The 19,233-nt window shown below is 34.7% G+C and overlaps 1 protein-coding gene across 1 annotated transcript in view; it reads left to right on the plus strand.

Moving 5' to 3' along the window:
* Positions 1 to 19,233, plus strand: part of LOC126878608 (coiled-coil domain-containing protein 170) — a 107,988-nt gene that overhangs the window by 42,321 nt on the left and 46,434 nt on the right. Inside the window, exons 2-4 of the mRNA XM_050641427.1 lie at positions 8,260 to 8,561; positions 15,004 to 15,211; positions 16,986 to 17,298. Coding sequence (XP_050497384.1) covers positions 8,260 to 8,561; positions 15,004 to 15,211; positions 16,986 to 17,298 — 823 coding nt within the window. The remainder of the gene's footprint in view (positions 1 to 8,259; positions 8,562 to 15,003; positions 15,212 to 16,985; positions 17,299 to 19,233) is intronic.

Consider the following 19,233-nt stretch of genomic DNA (forward strand, 5'->3'; position numbering starts at 1 on the left):
TCTATTTAGTGTCCATTCGTTTATACACTGTACGTTACATTGTCTTCTAATATCTTCGCTCCTTTTTCGATCTCTCAGTGTATTTCCTGTAATTCTTCTCAGTACTCTCATCTCTGCAGTTTCCAGTAGTCTTTGTGTTGTGGCTGTATCGGGTCTTGTTTCTGATGCATATGTCATTATTGGTCTTACACTGGCTTTATAAATTCTTGACTTCATCTCAGTGTTAATATGTTGATTTTGCCATTTAGTGTTATTAAGGCGTCCTGCCGATCTATTTGCTGTTTGTACTTGATTTCTCACTTCTTTGTCTAGGCCTCCGTAACTTGACAATGTAATTCCAAGGTATTTTACTTCCATTACTTGTTCAATACTGATACCATCAATTTCTATTTTGCACCTGATTGGTTCTTTACTGATTTCTATTGTTTTGGTTTTCTGAGATGAAATTGTCATATTGAATTCTTTTGCTCTTATGTTAAATCTGTGAACTAATCTTTGCAGACTATCTTCATCTTGGGCTATCAATATTGCGTCGTCTGCGTAGCAGAGTATTTTTACTTCTGTGTTTCCCATTCTATATCCTCTTCCTTTGTTGACGTTTTTGATGATTTCATCCATGATTAAATTGAAAAGCATAGGACTCAATGAGTCTCCCTGTCTTATTTCGCTGCCTATATCTGTAGGTTCTGTAAGTTGTCCATTTATTCTGACTTCCATTTTGTTGGTTTGATAGATGTTCCCAATAGTTTTTATGATATCTAGAGAGACTTCTCTATTATACAGAAGATGGATTACATCTTTGAGTCTTACTCTGTCAAATGCTTTCTTTAAGTCAATCAGACATAGAAATGCTGGTCTGTTATACTCTAGTGATTTCGCAGTAATTTGCTTTATGACGAATATTGCATCTGTACACGATCTTCCAGTACGAAAACCCTGTGGTTCATCTGCTAAATTTATCCTCTAATTCATTACGTCTTGTAAGATTTTAGTTGTAAGTTTTAGGGTAGTATTTAACAAGTTGGTACCTCTGTAGTTTTCTGGCTGCTTTTTATCTCCTTTTTTGAATAGTAGAGTTAGTTCGCTCGTTCTCCATTTTTCCGGTATTTTATTGTGTTTTATGATTTTGTTAATTAATGTTGTTAATTGTTCTGTCATTGCTGCTCCACAATATTTCACTAATTCGTTTGGTATTCCATCCTTACCTGCACATGCAGCTTTTCTGTTCTTCAGCTTTTCGAGTGTTTTTCGTACTTCCTCTGCACTTATATTAACATCTTTATTTGTGGTAATTTCTGATGTTTCCGGTTCTACCATCATTTGTTCTTCCTGTGCATAGAGTTTTTTTTAGATAGTCAATCAATGTATCCTTTTCTATGTGTTTTGGTTCTATTAGTTCCTTCACCTCCGTTCTTTGACGGGAAGAAATAGTTATTGCGGGTTTTTTGACATGAGTAAAATGTTTATATTCATCATTGGCGCACAAACGGGTAATGTTCTGAATTTTTTAAAAAGAAATAAAGGTATTTCAAATTAAAGATTATTTTTAAATGTCTCGTATACATTTGTAACAAAAAACTTTTCCGCAAATCGCCAGGAAATTTTGACATTCCTGTCAAAATTTCTTGAAGAAAAAGTCAGGACTTCCTTACTGTAAGGAAATGTCATTTCCTTACTGTAAGGAATAGTATATTGTGCAACAAGTGCAGAAAGGTACTAATTTCTCACGAGTTTGAAAAGTTGCGGTACGAGCGCAAGCGAGTGCCGCAATTCAAACGAGTGAGAAATTACCTTTCTGCACGTGTTTCACACTATACTTTTTCTACAAGCACAGTTTTTCCTAAAAATAAAAATCACAATTTCCAAACGACGATTAATTATAATAGGTACCTATGTGATAAATTTTAAACTGTATTTAATTAATACATACTAATCAATTTAAATTCCTTATACCTAAATAAATTGCACAGAAATCAGTTAAAAAATTAATACACTGCCTTAATTTGTTTAAATTTAAACAATTATTACACATTATTGACATTATATTTATGCAGTCACGGATTTACACAAAACCTTCTTCATTCGACGTCTCTTGCACAGGTTGCTAAATCCTTATTGGTTATTTGATAATTATAAAATGTTTAATAAGAATATACTTGTAAAATAAAACAGTTGTAACATCCATAATTTAGTTTCTATGCTATAGTTAAATATAATAATTGTCTTATAGGTTATATATTTGTCTAAAGTTTAACCACGGATGTAAACAGAATATAACGTTACTCAGAATGCGGTAGTCCACGGATGTAAACAGAATATAACGTTACTCAGAATGAGGTAGTCAACTGTGCAGAAAAGAACTTTGCGGCACAGAAACGTCACTTTGCGGCACAGAAACGTCACTTTTCTGCACACTAGTGTCAAATATCTTATACTGTGAGAAAATATCAAGTTTGCTAACATAAAACCGTGCAGAAAAGTGCACTTTGAATAGTGGTTGTAGAAAAATGATATTTCCGTACAGTTGTTAGTGTTCTACATAAATGATAGAAAACATTGTCAAGTTTGACAATTCAACCTCAATACGTTTCCATAGTAACCCAAGTAATTTTATTAGGAATTTCAAAGCACCATTTATTTGGGAATAAAATTATCGCGTTTTTTTTAAATCAATCAATATCTGTCGAATTTTAAACGATTTGCGGAAAAATAGTATGTTTACCTCGTAGGAAAAGCCACATTCCTGGACTCTGTGTTGCTAAGTCTCGGCTTGCGCCTCGACTTAGCAATCTTCACAGTCGTCCAGGAATGTTAAGCTTTTCCTACCCGGTAAACAATGTACTATTGTTCAAATGGTGCAAAGTATTTATGCAAAAAAACGATTTTAGCGTATATCTCATTTCTTTAATACATTATCAAGAACTACCACATAATATTTGTTTTTGAACCAGGAGGAGTAAACTAAAAAGATAGATTCACACCCAAGAAAGTCACTAGAAAAATCACCAAATACGTCTTCTTTTTTGGTTGATCATATCGGCATTCGACTATAATCTATACATATTATATTACACTAATACGTCGCTAAGGAGTTCTAATAACAAATGTTTTTTATATAAAAGTAGACTAAAAATCTAAAAATTAAAGGAATAACGTACAAAACACAAAAAACCGCCGCTATAACTTAATTAACTCATAAAATGATAGAAGTGTCAAAATTTCATAAATATTAGCGTCAAAATTTCACTTCATTTCAAAATTTTCAACAGTGGAGTAAACTTGCCTGAGGTTGGACCAATCGCAAACAAGTATTACGGCGCGATAAATTTGAGTTATTCTTCTTGGTTTAAAAACAGACCATAGTACACTATTAAACCAGAACAATATATTAATTGAATATGTCCAAAAAATATGGCTAAAAGGAATAAAAACGTCAAAGGGGGATTTTATTGTTTAATAATATGTTCAATGGACCCCCAAAGAGGAAAAATCTCATTAAAGGGTGTGTTAGTCCCTATACTCTAGAGCAGCGGTTCTCAATCTTTTTTGGTGACGGAACCCTTTTGGAAAGCAAAATACTTAACGGAACCCTACAATAAAACAATAATAGCAATAACCATAATCAAATTCCAATGTAACAGTTACTTATTACTTACTTACATAACAAGTATGATAATACATAGAATATAATATTAAAATAAAAAAAAATCTAACTAATGGGAGGTATGAAACTGTTTTTTAGTTTTCATCAATTGGTTGATATCAGGTTTGATAGATGACATTAATTTGAAGTCTCAGATCAGGTTCGGCGTCCAGTCTATTGCGGTATTTTGTTTTTGTGGCTGCATATGTTGAGAATCCTGTTTCGCATAAATATGTTGTTGGGAACGGGAGAAGAATATTCAGAGCCATTGTGGCAATCATTGGATATTCATCACGGATTCTGCACCAAAAATCTTTGAGAGGCGTCGTTTTAAACAGTGACTCCATAAATGTGTCTGATGACATTTCTAAAAGAGATTCGTATATATCGTTTGACATATTTTCGGGCTTTTGTAAGTTGGGTTTATGAATCCATGAATTCAGTTTTATTTTTTTCTTCTGTTCTTAGGGAAAATACATCAAAAGATGCACGCATGGAAGTGAGATATTTGACCAATTCTTCAAATACATCATCTTGGAACATTTCTGAGTCCGTATCGCTAACAAACTGAGTAAAGCTTTCTATTTTTCTCTTTCTGACGCAAATAATTAAAAAATCTAATTTTCTTTTGAACGCAGTTATTTTGTTACAGGCCTGGAACACTGTTGTCTGTTTACCTTGCAATGATAAATTTAAATCCTTCAGTTTTTGAAAGATATCCGCCATAAAAGACAGTCGGAACAACCAAGTTTTATCATACAAATGGTCTTTCAAATTAAAATAAGTATCTGAAAGAAACATTTGTAACTCGGCTCTAAGTTCAAATAGCCTTGTTAAAGTTTTACCTCGAGATAGCCATCGCACTTCTGTATGGAGCAGCAGTGTTTTATATTTGCTGCCATGATCTTCACACAATAATGAGAACAATCGGGAATATGGTCGTGATTTGATAAAATTAATTCTTTTTACTGCTTCATCCATAACTAATTTTAGATTTGACGGCATTTGCTTCATCGCAAGTGCTTGTATATGCAGGATATAATGGCTGGAGCTATAATTAGGAGCTTTATTTTTTATTCGTGACACTAATCCTGCTGTTTTACCTGTCATCGCCTTGGCCTCATCAGTACAAATGTCAATGCAATCGTTCCAACTGAGATTATTTTCCTCAAAAAACATAATTATTTTATTAAAAATTTCCTCTCCGGTTGTGTTTGTGGGTAGCGGTGAACACATAAGCTTGTCTTCATCAAAAGAACTTTCATATGGATATCTCACGATAACCAGCAAGATATCCAGACCAGCGACATCAGTAGACTCATCTATTTGCAAGGCAAATCGTGTTTTTTGTAGACGTGTAGGTAACTAGGTAGTTCTTGTATGACGTAGCTGGCCAGATCATGAATACGCCGTGAAACAGTATCGTTCGATAGCGGTACAGTAGAAAGATGCTTTGCAGATTTTTCACCGAGCATTGATTTTGTTATATCTAACACACATGGTTTTATTAAATTTTCAGCGATATTGTGCGCTTCAACTGCTTGTGCAATGCGATAGCTAACTAAATATGATGTCTCTGTAGCCTTTTCATTGAAAGTTGTGGTTACATGCATTATAGTTTTTTGACTTTCCAATAACTGTTCTTTTTTACGTATAAAAAATTCTTTATTCTTGTTTTTAGACTCGGGGTGTACAGTTTCTAAATGTCGGCGCAACTTAGCAGGTGCCATTGGAACTATTAGGAAACAGTTTACCACATATAATGCAGATAGGTGAGCCGTTGGAATTAACAAATCCGAAACTGTGTCATCATACTTCCTATTTTTCACCTTTGAAAACGTGGAACTTGACGTCGTTGCATAATCGTCTTGACCGGTAATTGCTGTATACTCCGCGCGTACTGCTTTCGAACATTCGGCTTCGGTAGAAGATGTTGTTGCATCACGTTTAACGCCTTTAAGCCAACGTTCCATTTTTCTTTATTAAAAACCAGAAAATAACGTACGATCACAAACAACAAAAGTACAAAACTGATACAATCAGAATACAGCAGTAGAAAAATAAACACTTTTTTCTAGCAGGACTACTTACAGTACTGACTAAGGACTAAGTCACCAAAGAATGCCCCAACCAACCGAGTTGGTTGGGGTATTATTTGGTCACACTAAGTCGTGTATCGGCGGTGACAGGCTAGTAAAATTGTATGAGGCAACAGGAGGCAACTAAGTTCGACCTGTGGTTCTACCACGCCTCGTGAATCGTGCTATACCGCGTCAGAAAAGTCGAACAGAGAGAGGTGTTTTAAATTTTTTTCTAAATTCTCGCGGAACCCTTACAGGGGTATCGCGGAACCCTAGGGTTCCGCGGAACACACTTTGAGTATCGCTGCTCTAGAGTGGTTTAAAGTTAATTTTATTCACTTTTCTCACATCATATACATTTACAGAAAAATTAAATTTCCTATCGAAATGTCATTTTCTAAAGTCAAAAATATTTTTTTTTACAAAAATATATTTAACAAGCTGAAAATGCGAGCATTATCATAACGAAAACTTTATTTATTTACGTATTTTAATTCATAACATGGAAAATTGCTATTATGAAAAGTAGTTTAGAATTAATAATTATGTTTTAATGTGCAATTATATCATTCTAATTTAAATGTTATGAACTATAAAGGCAGTTCACTCTTGATCGAAATTCATATTTTTTATATACCTCGTATAAAATTAATAAAATTTTACATATGATGGTTGCATAATAAATCTTAGAATATGAAGAGCTTTTTATGAAGAATAACTTTTTTTCGTCAAATTAAAAATAAAAGAGTTATAAATGAAAATGTTGCTGGTATCCATAATTTGAGAAAAATCTTCAAATATTTTTTTCCATTAGAAAGATTTATTTGCACATATCAGACCATAATTGCTTATACCAAACAATATTCTTTCATATACTGTCGGTTCGCTAAACTCAGACACAGCTGGTTAGTGATTTTAGCCAATAATTTTGCCAATTTGTCAAAAAAATAATTACTAATTAGTTAATAATTACTAAATAATTAGTAATTTTGTCAATTTTGGCAAAATTCGCAAAAAAATTACCTACTAAAATCACTAGCCAGTTGTGTCGAGTTTAGCGAACCGACTATATTTTAATTTCATAGCAAATGGAACAGTCCATTTATCATAAATGGGAAGCCGCATACTCGTATAAACCTTTTTGAAGCTGTTAATAAATTATTGCTTTTAAAATATACTCAAATTGTATCTTTGAACATCTTATTTATTTTATATAATAATTAAATTCACTATCAAATGTCATTAATGTTTTATTAATAGTTAATTTAAAATTTAGTTTGACATTCACGAAGTGTCAAACTCAAATGTAAATAACCTATTATGCTTTGCTTAACAAATCGAGATTAAAAAACTAGCCTACTTAATACAACGATTTCAGCTGGACGTGTAGTGTGTCGGAGGGAAATAACCCGATTGTGACGTCACATTTTACACTTTGGCGTCGATTATCTCGAAGACAGTTAGAAATATCGAAATACCGTTTTCATATTTGGATTCAGAAGAAAAAACTACATAAGAATCCATCGATAAATCTGATCTGAGTATTGCAGGAGCGGCAACGCAATAACACACATACTTTTGCGAATTTATAAACGAAATGTTTTCGTTGAAAAACGGAGCAAAAAAGTACGAAAAAATCAATTGTTTTGGCTGTAACAATTTTTTATGGGGGTACAGGTATACGCATTACTTCACAAAAAAAAACTTATAGGTATTCTTTCTCTTTAAAATAACGTTCGGTAGGAGTTTTTAAAATTCATAATATTCGAGATACAATTTTTCAAAGTACGTAACTCACACAATTTTTGAGCCCTTTTCCCTATTTTTTCTCAAACACTGTGCTATAACTTCTTTAGGCGCTATTGTAAAAAATGTTGAGAGTGAATTTTTAGAAAGCGACAGTATGAGCTACGCGCACACAGACAGGATGAATTTTCTAGATGCTAGTTGCTAAATATTTAAAATTACGCATGCATCAGTGCAAATAAAATGCAAAAAGATATTTTGGTGTTTTTAGTAAGTACCTATTTATTAAAAAATTGTGTCTTTGCATTTGTCTTCGTTGGGAGACTAAACGTTGGGAGATTAAAATATGATAAATTGAGATAAAATGAGAAAATTAAAAATTTGTGTTGAAAATCTGACTTTTTTAGATTTTCTACGATTCATCAAGGGAAAAGTAGCCTGCGGGGAGGCTACAGCTCATAAAAAATGACTTAATAACGTTATTTTTAATTTTTGGTATTATTTTAAGTAATAAACTTAGTTTAATATCTAAATAAAAATAGAATTAAACTGTTTAAAATATATTTATTTCGTTGAAATCATAAATGATAGAAGTATAACTTGTTACGTGTGTACAAAGTACACACACACACACTCTTTTTTTCTATGAAGTTTTGCAATGATACATTTATTTACATAGAAAGAAAAATCAAAGAAAACCATTATTCGTCCATATTTACTTTTTGTCTTTGACAACTAGGCAAAAAAGCTCCTGTTATATGTGTTCTCTATATTTTACTTACTTTTCAGATGGACGACGTTGACATAGACATAGTAACATCGCTTCGTAGTGAGATAGCTGCCCTACAATACAAGAGGGACCAGCTTCAATCGGACATGGAAGAAATGAGATCACAATTGACTTCCCGAGACCAAAGATGTCTAGATCTAAAAATCGAGACCGACCAGCTTCGAGAACACGCAGCAAGGCAGAATGCCGCAATCGCTTCTTTGAAGAAACATACGCAGGATATGGAGGAGAGGGAAAGGAATTTGTTGGCTGTGCAAGCCAGGCAAGAGCATACCATTCAGAGTGCTCATAAGGATCTCAGGTGAGGATGCAACAGTCTTTTAATATATATTTTTTTAATTATAAAACTAAGAAATAGAAAGAAAGAATACGCTTCTTCCTCTTCAGGTGTCCTTTTCTAGAGAAAGCTGACGATAACTTCATAAAATTCTTCTCTCTTCTGGGCTTTTCTTATTAGTGATTGGAAGTAAAACACAGTCAAGTCTTGGACATTTTTTAGCCCCGTCATTTTTCGTCTTCTTCTTCTTCTATGCCTTCTTCTTCTTTAAGTGCCATCTCCGCGGCGGAGGTCGGCAATCATCATAGCTATTCGTATTTTAGAGATGGCTGCTCTGAAAAGTTCATTTGATGTACATCCGTACCACTCTCTCAGGTTGCGCAGCCACGATATTCTGCGTCGCCCTATGCTTCTCTTTCCTTGAATCTTTCCCTGCATAATCAATTGGAGCAAGCTGTATCTCTCTCCACGTGAAATATGTCCGAGATATTCCAATTTTCTTGTTTTGATGGTATTTAGGATTTCCATTTCTTTATTCATCCTTCTCAGAACCTCTTTGTTTCTAACGTGTTCTGTCCACGATATTTTCAGAATTCTTCTGTACACCCACAGCTCGAATGATTCTAGTTTTTTCATTGATGCAGCATTCAAGGTCCAAGCTTCCATTCCATAAAACAGAGTCGAGAAAACGTAGCACCTAGCCAACCTAACTCTTAGCTCCAACTTCAAATGTCTTGTGCAGAGCACTTTCCTCATTTTGTTAAAATTTGCTCTAGCCTTTTCTATCCTGATTTTGATTTCCTGTAAGTAATCTCCTGTGGAGTTGATCATTGTTCCAAGGTATGCATATTGATCGACTCGTTCGATATTGGATCCGTTGATGACGGATCCGTTGATATTCTATGCCACTACAGCCCAAATTGAGCCTTAAACTTCTTTATTTTTTACCTCCACTCCTGATTGTCTGTGGCTGCTCTTCTCCATAAACGGACTCCTGAAAGGACTTGTGCGTCGCTGTTTACTGTGTCTTCCCAGCGCTCTCTTGGCTTTCCAACCGGTCTCTTTCCCTGAATTCTAGCATTCAGTGCTCTTTTTGGTAGCCTATCCTCTGCCATTCTTATCACATGTCCGGCCCATTGCAATCTTTGTATTCTAATGAAGTCTGACAGGGATGCTTCCTTATAAAGTTGATAAAGTTCGTTGTTGTATCGACTTCTGAAGATTCCGTTTTTCCTCACAGGTCCTAGTATTCTCCTCAGTACTTTCCTTTCGAATGTGTCGAGTTTGTTTTTGAATGTTTCTTTCAGGTCCCAGGCTTCACTGCCATAACATGTTATTGGTCGAATTATAAAGTTTTATAGATTCTCATCTTTGTATTTTGGTGGACACTTTTAGACCGAAATATATTGAAGAGGGCAAAATAAGCTCTGTTTGCCTGCGTTATTCTCTTCTGTATTTCTCCATCTTTTGATCCGTCGGCATATATTTCTACTCCCAGGTATGTAAACTTTCCAACCGTTTCAATGTCATCTTCATGTTTAATGTTTTGTGAGACTATATTTCTTCTCGTCTGAGTCATTATTTTTGTTTTTTCTGTGTTAGTTTTCAGACCTAGCATTTTTGTTTGTGTTTTTAACTCTGCGTATGTTTCCTGTGCTCCTGTTGATGTTCTACTCATAATATTAATATCATCGGCATAAGCGGCCAGTTGAACCGTTCGGTTCGTCAGTAGGTTTCCTCGTCCAGTTTGCATTTGCCTAACCGCATACTCCAGTGCCAGGTTAAACAATGTTGGGGCCAGCCCATCTCCCTGCTTTAGTCCCTGCGAAATTTTGAAAAAGTCTGTCCGGTGGTTTTGTATTCGTTTGTACACATGCCTAAGTTTCATCCATTGTGGCTTTAATAAGTCTTATTAGCTTGTGTGATATTGCCAATTCAGCCAATATAATATAGTATAGTTTGTTCCTTTTGACTGAGTCGTATGCCTGTTTGAAGTCTACAAACACGTTGTGAACATCAAAATCGTGTTCCCATGATTTGCTCAAGATCTGTTTGACTGTAAATATTTGATCCGATGTCGATCTTCCCCGTCGGAAGCCCGTCTGATACTCTCCAATAATATTTTCTGTTAGTGGTTGGAGCCGCTGGTTTATAATATACGTGAGGACTTTATATGCTGTACATAGTACAGAGATTCCACGGTAGTTTTGCACTGGAGTTTGTCTCCTTTCTAATAGATCGGGCTTACTATACTTTTCTTCCAGTCGTCGGGTATTTTCTCTTCTTGCCATATGTCTTTGATGAGCACGTGGATGTGACTTGCTAGTTGGTGGCCACCTATCTTATACAGTTCTGCTGGTATTTCGTCAACTCCCGGAGCTTTATTCTTTTATGGGCCTTACATAAATGTCTAGCAGTACAATCAGATTAGGCACATCGAATGTTAAAAGCCTCTATGCAGCAGGCAAGCTCAGTTACTTAGTTCAAGAGGTTAAACGCTTAAAAATTGATATAATAATGAGCATAAGTGAGCTCCGCTGGCCTGGAGCGGGAACATGTGAACAAAATGAAGGCACACTATACTATTCTGGAAGTGTAGAAGATGACGTACATCATAGGAATGGAGTTGGCATATTTATAACATCTAAATTCAAGAAAGGTGTAAAAAATTTTTTACCTGTAAACGACAGACTAGCGATACTCCAATTAAATAGTAAACCATTTAATGTCAATGTTATACAGATATATGCCCCTACTTCAGAAAAGAAATATGACAATGATGTAGAATCATTCTATAGTCAATTAAAACAGACACTTAACAATCTAAAAAGGAACGAAATCGCATATATTATTGGATATTTTAACGCGAAAATTGGTCAAGGACGAAGATCTGACCTGGTAGGTGAATATGGACTAGGGGAGAGCAATGAAAGAGGCGATAGATTATACCAGTTCTGTCAAGAACATGACATGATAATCGCAAATACATGGTTCAAATTACACAGAAGAAGATTATATACATGGAAGGACCAGGAGATAACTCACTTCTTATAATTAGAAATCAGATAAATTATATTCTAGTAAACAAGAGATTTAAGAATGGTGTCAAGAGATCAACGACATATCCTGGTGCAGATATCGGTTCAGACCATAACCCTCTAATAGCTGACATCCAAGTGAAGCTCAAAAAAGTCGAAGAAAGCCCCAAAACAACAAAATTACATATATCAGCATCCAACAAAACGCTAATAGAAAATGACCTGAATAATCAGCTAAAGAATTCAACAAATGAAAACAATACAGAAATATGGAACACGTTTAAAGACCTTACCTGGAAAGTAATGGAAAAATATACAACAACGATGCAGAGGCACAAAAAACAACAATGGATGACTGATGAAATCCTGGAATTGATGGAGCAGAGAAGAAAACTGAAAGATAACAAAACAGAATACAAAGAAAAACAGTAACTAATTAAACAAAAAATAAAGGTAGCTAAAGAAAAATGGATGGAGGATAAATGCAAGGAATTAGAAAATTTGAATGAAAAACATGATACGTTTAATATGTTTCAAAAAGTTAGAGAAGTAGCTGGTCTTTATTATAAGAAAACTCCACATACCATAACCGATTCGTCGGGAAAAATGATAATAGACGAACACGAAATTCGAACTACCTGGTATAATTATATAAATGAACTGTATAATGATGATAGACCCGAAGAACTGGACACTTTAGATGCAGGTGAAGGACCAGAAATACTAAAATCAGAAATACAACATGCTATAAAATTGGCAAAAAACAAGAAAGCCGTTGGTTCCGACAACACACCTACAGAAATGTTAAAGCTCATAAATGAGGAAAACATTGGAATACTAATCAAACTTTTCAATGATGTTTATTCGACTGGTGATATCCCTAAAGATTGGTTAAAGTCCGAATTCATAACCCTACCAAAAAAAAACAACGTCCGAAAAACTGTAGCGACTATAGAATGATAAGCCTTATGAGCCACACCTTGAAAATCTTTCTACGTATCATCCACAGTAGAATCAGAGATACATGTGAAGAAGACCAAGATGAAACACAATTTGGCTTCAGAAATGGACTGGGAAACCGGGAGGCACTCTTTGCACTAAATGTGTTATTGCAGAAATGCCGAGATCAAAGGAAAGACGTCTTTGCTGTATTTATTGACTATGAGAAGGCCTTTGATCGAGTACAACATCACAAATTAATTAAAATATTAAAGGATAAAGGAGTTGATAGTCAAGATGTGCGAATCATAGAAAAATTATACTGGCGTCAAACAGCGACAGCTTGCATAAATGTGAAATCAACAGAAATATGCAAAATACAAAGAGGTGTCAGACAGGGTTGTATACTGTCCCCACTGTTGTTCAATTTGTATTCAGATATAATATTTAAGGAAGCGCTGCATAATTTGGAATGGGGTGTGAAGGTTAATGGAATTCTGATAAATACAATCAGATATGCAGACGATACAGTTATTTTAAGTGATGATATGAATGGATTACAACACCTTTTAAATGCCATTGACACAGTGGGAAGAGAGTTTGGCCTAAATATAAACTGTTCAAAAACAAAATACATGGTATTTAGCCGTTTGGCCCATCAAGATTCACGTTTATATGTAGATGGTCATATAATTCAAAGAGTACCCAGTTTTAAATATCTTGGTTGCCATATTACTGAACAACTAGATCCAGATAAAGAGATAAAATGTAGAATCGAGATAGCCCGCACGACATTTTTAAAAATGAGGTCATTCTTCTGTAATGATACCTTGCAACTTCAACTTCGAAAGCGCATGATTAAATGCTACATTTGGTCAGTCCTCTTGTATGGTGTCGAAGCATGGACATTAAAAATATCCACCATTAACCGTTTGGAGGCTTTTGAAATGTGGCTGCACAGACGTATTCTAAAAATACCATGGACGGCTATGCTGACAAATGTGGCAGTCCTTAAGAGAGCAAATGCTACCCGCGAGCTGCTTGATAACATCAAATATAGAAAGATGGCCTATTTTGGACACGTAGTAAGGGGAGACCGGTATAATATTCTTTAACTTATTATGATGGGTAAAATCGAAGGACGCAGAGGAATTGGTAGAAAGCAGGCCTCTTGGTTGAAGAATATCCGGGAGTTGACAGGAATAAAGAAAGCAGAACACCTATTTAGAATAGCTCGAGACAGAGACAGTTTCGCCATGTTAATCGCCAACGTCAAGGGGACTTGATAGGGCACGTTAAGAAGAAGAAGGGCCTTACATTTTTCGTCTTACTAAGAAGCAATAAAGAGAGTAATAAAGAGAGAGACAGAGAGACAGAGAGAGAGAGAGATAGAGAGAGAGATAGAGAGATAGAGAGAGAGAGAGAGAGAGAGAGAGAGATAGAGAGAAAATGCCAACTGTTATATCTGCGAACCATACTTATACCAATTTCTTGGATTATATTTATGGTGCATTTAGGCAAGTGATCAACTGGCTTGGTGGGACCTCTAAGGAAATACCATTGCCTTTGCTAAAGGTGAGACAGCGACATAGTGAAAGATGATTTCCGAAATTTTCTGTGTGGACGCCTGTGTCCCATACTGTTGGAATTATGGTATGGGGACGTTGATCATCTTTGATGTTCATCAAAAGTAACATTACCGCTCTACTTTGTATCTAGGAGGTGGTTGACCACCCAGACGTTCTGTTATAGTTACGGATGCCCCCGACCCACCACCAAGGGTTCTACACTTTTCCAACAAGAAAATGCGCGACCACAAGATAAGGTTGTATTCCACGTTCCATCAATTCATCTAGATAAACTTCCGTCGAATCTTGATTTCTTGTACGCAGATAGGAGTAAAACTAAATGAAAATGAAAGACAGTTGATATTTCAATACGATTCAGGGGCAACAGAAGAATCACATAGAGCCAGAATTGTGTAGGTGCATTTTGAAGACAATGAAGTCGATTCTTGGCCCCCTAGATCTCCCGATATCGCAGCTATTGACGTGTGAGTTTCGGTATAAGGATCAAGCATGGGATGAGATCAGATACTTGAAAAGGAAATCTATCATCGCATTAAGAGTATGCTCAGACTCAGGCGTCTCTCTGAGTGAAAAGTAGAGGCCCAACAGATAATTTATTTTATCCATGGTTGAATTTTTTATAAATTTTAAGCATGTAGATATTTTCCTAACTCTGAGAGATATGTAGACACAAAATTATTACAAACATTCAGTATTACGGGGTGTTCTTTGTTCTATGTGACTTAGTATGTATTAAGGTGGTAACATATATTTAATGCCGATTGGTGTTATACCTACATAATGATACGGAATAGTAGGTATCCGTAAGATACAAACCTTTTACTATATAGCACCTTATTGTACAAACTACGCACAGTTTCAAAACGACTTACTCATTCTTATGTTCCTTTTTATTTTTAGGTATAGCGAAGAAAAAATTAAGGAGCTTGAAACGAAAATTAGAAAGCTGGAATTTGATCTAAATGCCGAAGAACAGAAAAAGGAAAGCTTGAAATTACAAATCCAAGATTTTGTTAGAAGATTATCGGTAGCTTTAGGAGCTGATCTGTTAGACTTTGCGTATATTAATTCAGAATCCCTGTTTCATAAAGCTGCTGAATTAATACAGGTCAGTAAACTTATTACTATTTGATATACAAAAAAAATACATACACAATAACCGCCACGCTACTTGACATAATAGAGAACATTAGAGAACAGATAATACAGTCCTGGAACCTTCACTTGTTGCACTGTTTACTTTTATGTCTAGTGACGTTTACAACGTTAGAAAATGTATAGAAACCAATATAAACATAGAAAGTTGACAAATTATAAAACAGTTTTTTAATTTGAAGTTTTTAGTTTCAATGTGTTAAAGTTGTAAAAGTTATAAAGTACATATTGTAATAGTGTTGATGTTTGAATAAAGTGTTTTTAAAGTAGAATGACAATACTATTAGTTAATGTATTTTTGTATGGAAAAACAAATATTTTGAATAGTTTCATGACAGTCACATGATATGACAGACATGAAAATCATAGGTGAGAATATGCCGAATTAGCCCAAGACTAGAAAATAGGTATCCGTGTGTCTACTAGCGTGGTGCTTACTGTACATATACAGATTTTCACAATGTAATTACATAAAACAACTTTGGATAGAACAGTACTCAATATTTAGTTTTTTTTTTACCGTTAATACCAACAATTTCTCTTCTTATTCCACATTCCTTCCCTTGTTTTTATCACTTAATCACAGGTTATCGTTAGTCACTTTACAATTAAGAATTCTTGATCTTCATACTGTTCTTGCGAAAATATTCCATAGTTGCCACAAAGTATTCCAGAGTAAAGTGAAATTAATGGAATTAAAGTATAGAAATGACACCCTGACACATGAGGGTCTTGTAGTTTTTTCCACGTTGATATTGTTGCATGTTGCATTCACAAGGTATTTTATAGATGCAGTTTTTACCTCTTTCTTGAGAGTTGTTGGGTTTCGCTTTGGATAGGATAGATCTCATATAAACCTACTATATTCTACAGTTCTGAATATGGAATACATGCCTGCATAAACATCTGAAAATACTAGCATTCGAATCTTCTTCTTCTTCTAATGCCGACTCCACTAATGAAGGCTGGCTATAACCATTGCAAATTCGTCTCTATCTTCTTCTTCTTCTTAAAGTTCCCTCTCCTATCGGAGGTTGGATATCATAATGGCTATGGTCACTTTGTTGGCTGCTGCTCTGAACAGTTGCAATGAACTACAGTTAAACCATTCTCTAAGGTTCCTCAGCCATGAGATGCGTCTTCTTCCTATGCCCTATGTTTCTTCTTCCTTGGATCCTTCCTTGCATAATAATTCTCAGCAAATCGTATTTTTTTCCTCTGGTAATGTGACCCAAATATACCAGTTTTCTAGTTTTTATACTGTTCATAATTTCTAACTCCTTATTTAAACGTCGTAGCACTTCAACATTGGTAATCCTTTGAACCCATTGAATTTTCAATATTCTTCTGTAACACCACATTTCGAACGCTTCTATTTTTCTTATGTGTTGTCTCTTCAATGTCCAAGCTTCCATTCCGTATAGTAATATAGAAAATATGTAGCATCTTAGAGCCGTCAATTTGTTTGTAAGCAGTGTCTTCATTTTTATAAATGTCTGCCTTGCAGTTTCAATTCGGACTTTAATTTCTTTGCTTTGGCCATTTTTGTCATCAAACAAGGTTCCCAGATATTTGTATGTCTTTACTTTTTCTATTTGGGCTTGCTCTATCATTAACCTTTCATTTACATGTTCTGTTTTTGAGAGAATCATAAATTTAGTTTTTTTCTTGTTTACGATATATTGATCCCAACAATCAATTTTTAATCGATACTTTTTATTTTTCAGGAGACAGCAAGACTGCGCAATAAAATATGTTCCATTCAAGATACTTTAGGTTCAGTTGAACTGGACCTTAAGAACTGTAGAGAAAACTTGGAACGTTCTTTGCTCGAAAAGGAAAGTCTCCATCGTCAGTGTACAGGTCAAGTAATGGAAATAGATAGACTGAAACAGGAGAAGCAAACTGTAGAGATGCAGCATCGAGTGCTAGAGCGAGACTTTGTGGATGCCAAGAATGAGTTAGCAGCATCGAACAGAAGCCTTGATAAGGCTACTGTAACCATCGGGCAACATGAAACTATGATTTGTCAGATGAGAGGTAATATACACACTAGACTAAATTATATACCTAATAGAACTTATAATTATATTTCTTAGGCTTATATAAATTATAATTCTTAATATCATCATAATTCTCTATTCGCGGTGTGCAAGTACTTGGAAGGGAAACGAGAAACGACCGTGCGCGAGTCGCGGAGAAATATTGCAACTATCTTAAATAATTCATATTGTCAATTGAAATTGTCAAATTGACGTATATTTCATACCTTCTGTCATTGACGCAGAAAAATTATATATTGCTCCACAATATTGATATGATATGCAATTATTATATAAAAGTAAATTTAATTAATTGTATTTTGCTTGCAGTACTGCATTTTAATAACTAATTTTATTTACTACATACAATTGTTTACGTTTGCATAACATAACCTGCACCTTATTTTTTCTTCTTATTATTTTTTTGGACTATGGCCTTGACAATTATCCAGTAACCAGAACTAATATAATTGGCCAATATAATTAAAAGTGCGAATAAAAGTACAGAGCGTAGAAATAGGGGTCGCTTTTCCGAACTTGCACGGTCCCAATACCTTTAGGCCTATTTTCTCTGCAGTACTAGAAGACTTCGTTTCCATTCTATTGGTTTCTATTCTTCATTTTCTTCTTATTTATATCCCAAGATTTCTGTACTTGGCGATATTCTCGTTGTATTTACCACGCAGATTATTATTTTTAGATGTCACCACATAAATTAGCATTATTTTGTTAGTTAGTTTGTCAACTAGTATGATATTCGTTCTATTATGTACCACTGGTTAGTCTGCGAGTATAGTGCGGTCCTAGTATAGCTTGTAGTTTTCGTTTTCCAGCATTCTATCAATGATGTATTGATAATAAGGGAGATGGTTGGTTTGAAGAAATCCCAGCTTGTTATTGGGGAAGAATCTATCCTATTGGAATGCCTGGCATCCCCCTAGAAGATGTTGGATGGTTTTTTGGATTGGGCGGGCATTCATTTGTCGTTTTAAATGCAAGGGTCTTTCACAATATATGTTAGATAGCTTTTGATAAAGCTTACCTGCTTCTGAATAGCCAGTAGAAAATTCTTAGTTTCAGTAAACCTATTAATTTTCTGATGTCAACCAATAGGTCGACGTTATATTGTCGACATAGTCTTACAAAGGATGTCGATCATGTAGAGTTTTAACCATTCAGATACGGATTTTTTCTTTATTAAAAATATGGTTTATATACTGTTGTGATCTTGATTATTGATATGAGATAATATTCTTATATGTCATTTATCTTGTGTTTCTCGGGGCCTGTAATCTTCTCGCGACCTTCTTGATTTTCTTTCTCTTAAACGTGATTCTCTTATTTGTAGGAATTGGCATAAACTATCTATGTCTTTGTAGTTTTGCAATGTGATATGGTCTTCCAGCGTTTCTTCGAAATGTCTTGCAATCAGTTCGACTAATTGTTCCGATGAGTAATTATATTGTAAATGTTTTGCGTTATAGTAAATTTGTAATGCATATGTCCTTTCTGATATACCCATCCGATCATTGTATTTCCCATTTTGCAATTCCTTGTTAATTTCCAATTGTTGGACTTTTCCCCAGAAATAATTCAAAAATTTTTGTTCAAATTGTTGCCAACTGTCAAATTCTTCTTCTTTGCAATCGAACCATAGGCTTGCTTCATATTTTAGATGGTTTCTGATAGTTTCTTTTGCTGTTTCGAAATTTCCGAAGTGCTGTATTTTCTTTTTCAGGCTATTTATGAACGGTACTGGGTGTAATCTTCTTACATCCCCGCCAAACCTTATTTTCACGTCATCTGTGCTATGTATAACCATTTCTCTTCTTTCTCCGACATTTTGTTGAATATTGATTTCCGCAATCTTTCTTTCCACTTCTTCTATGTCTGCTTTAATAGCGTTTTCCAACTTGTTTTCCAAATTTTCTAT

The sequence above is a fragment of the Diabrotica virgifera genome, chromosome 1, assembly GCF_917563875.1.
Source record: "Diabrotica virgifera virgifera chromosome 1, PGI_DIABVI_V3a".
NCBI classification, from domain to species: domain Eukaryota; kingdom Metazoa; phylum Arthropoda; class Insecta; order Coleoptera; family Chrysomelidae; genus Diabrotica; species Diabrotica virgifera.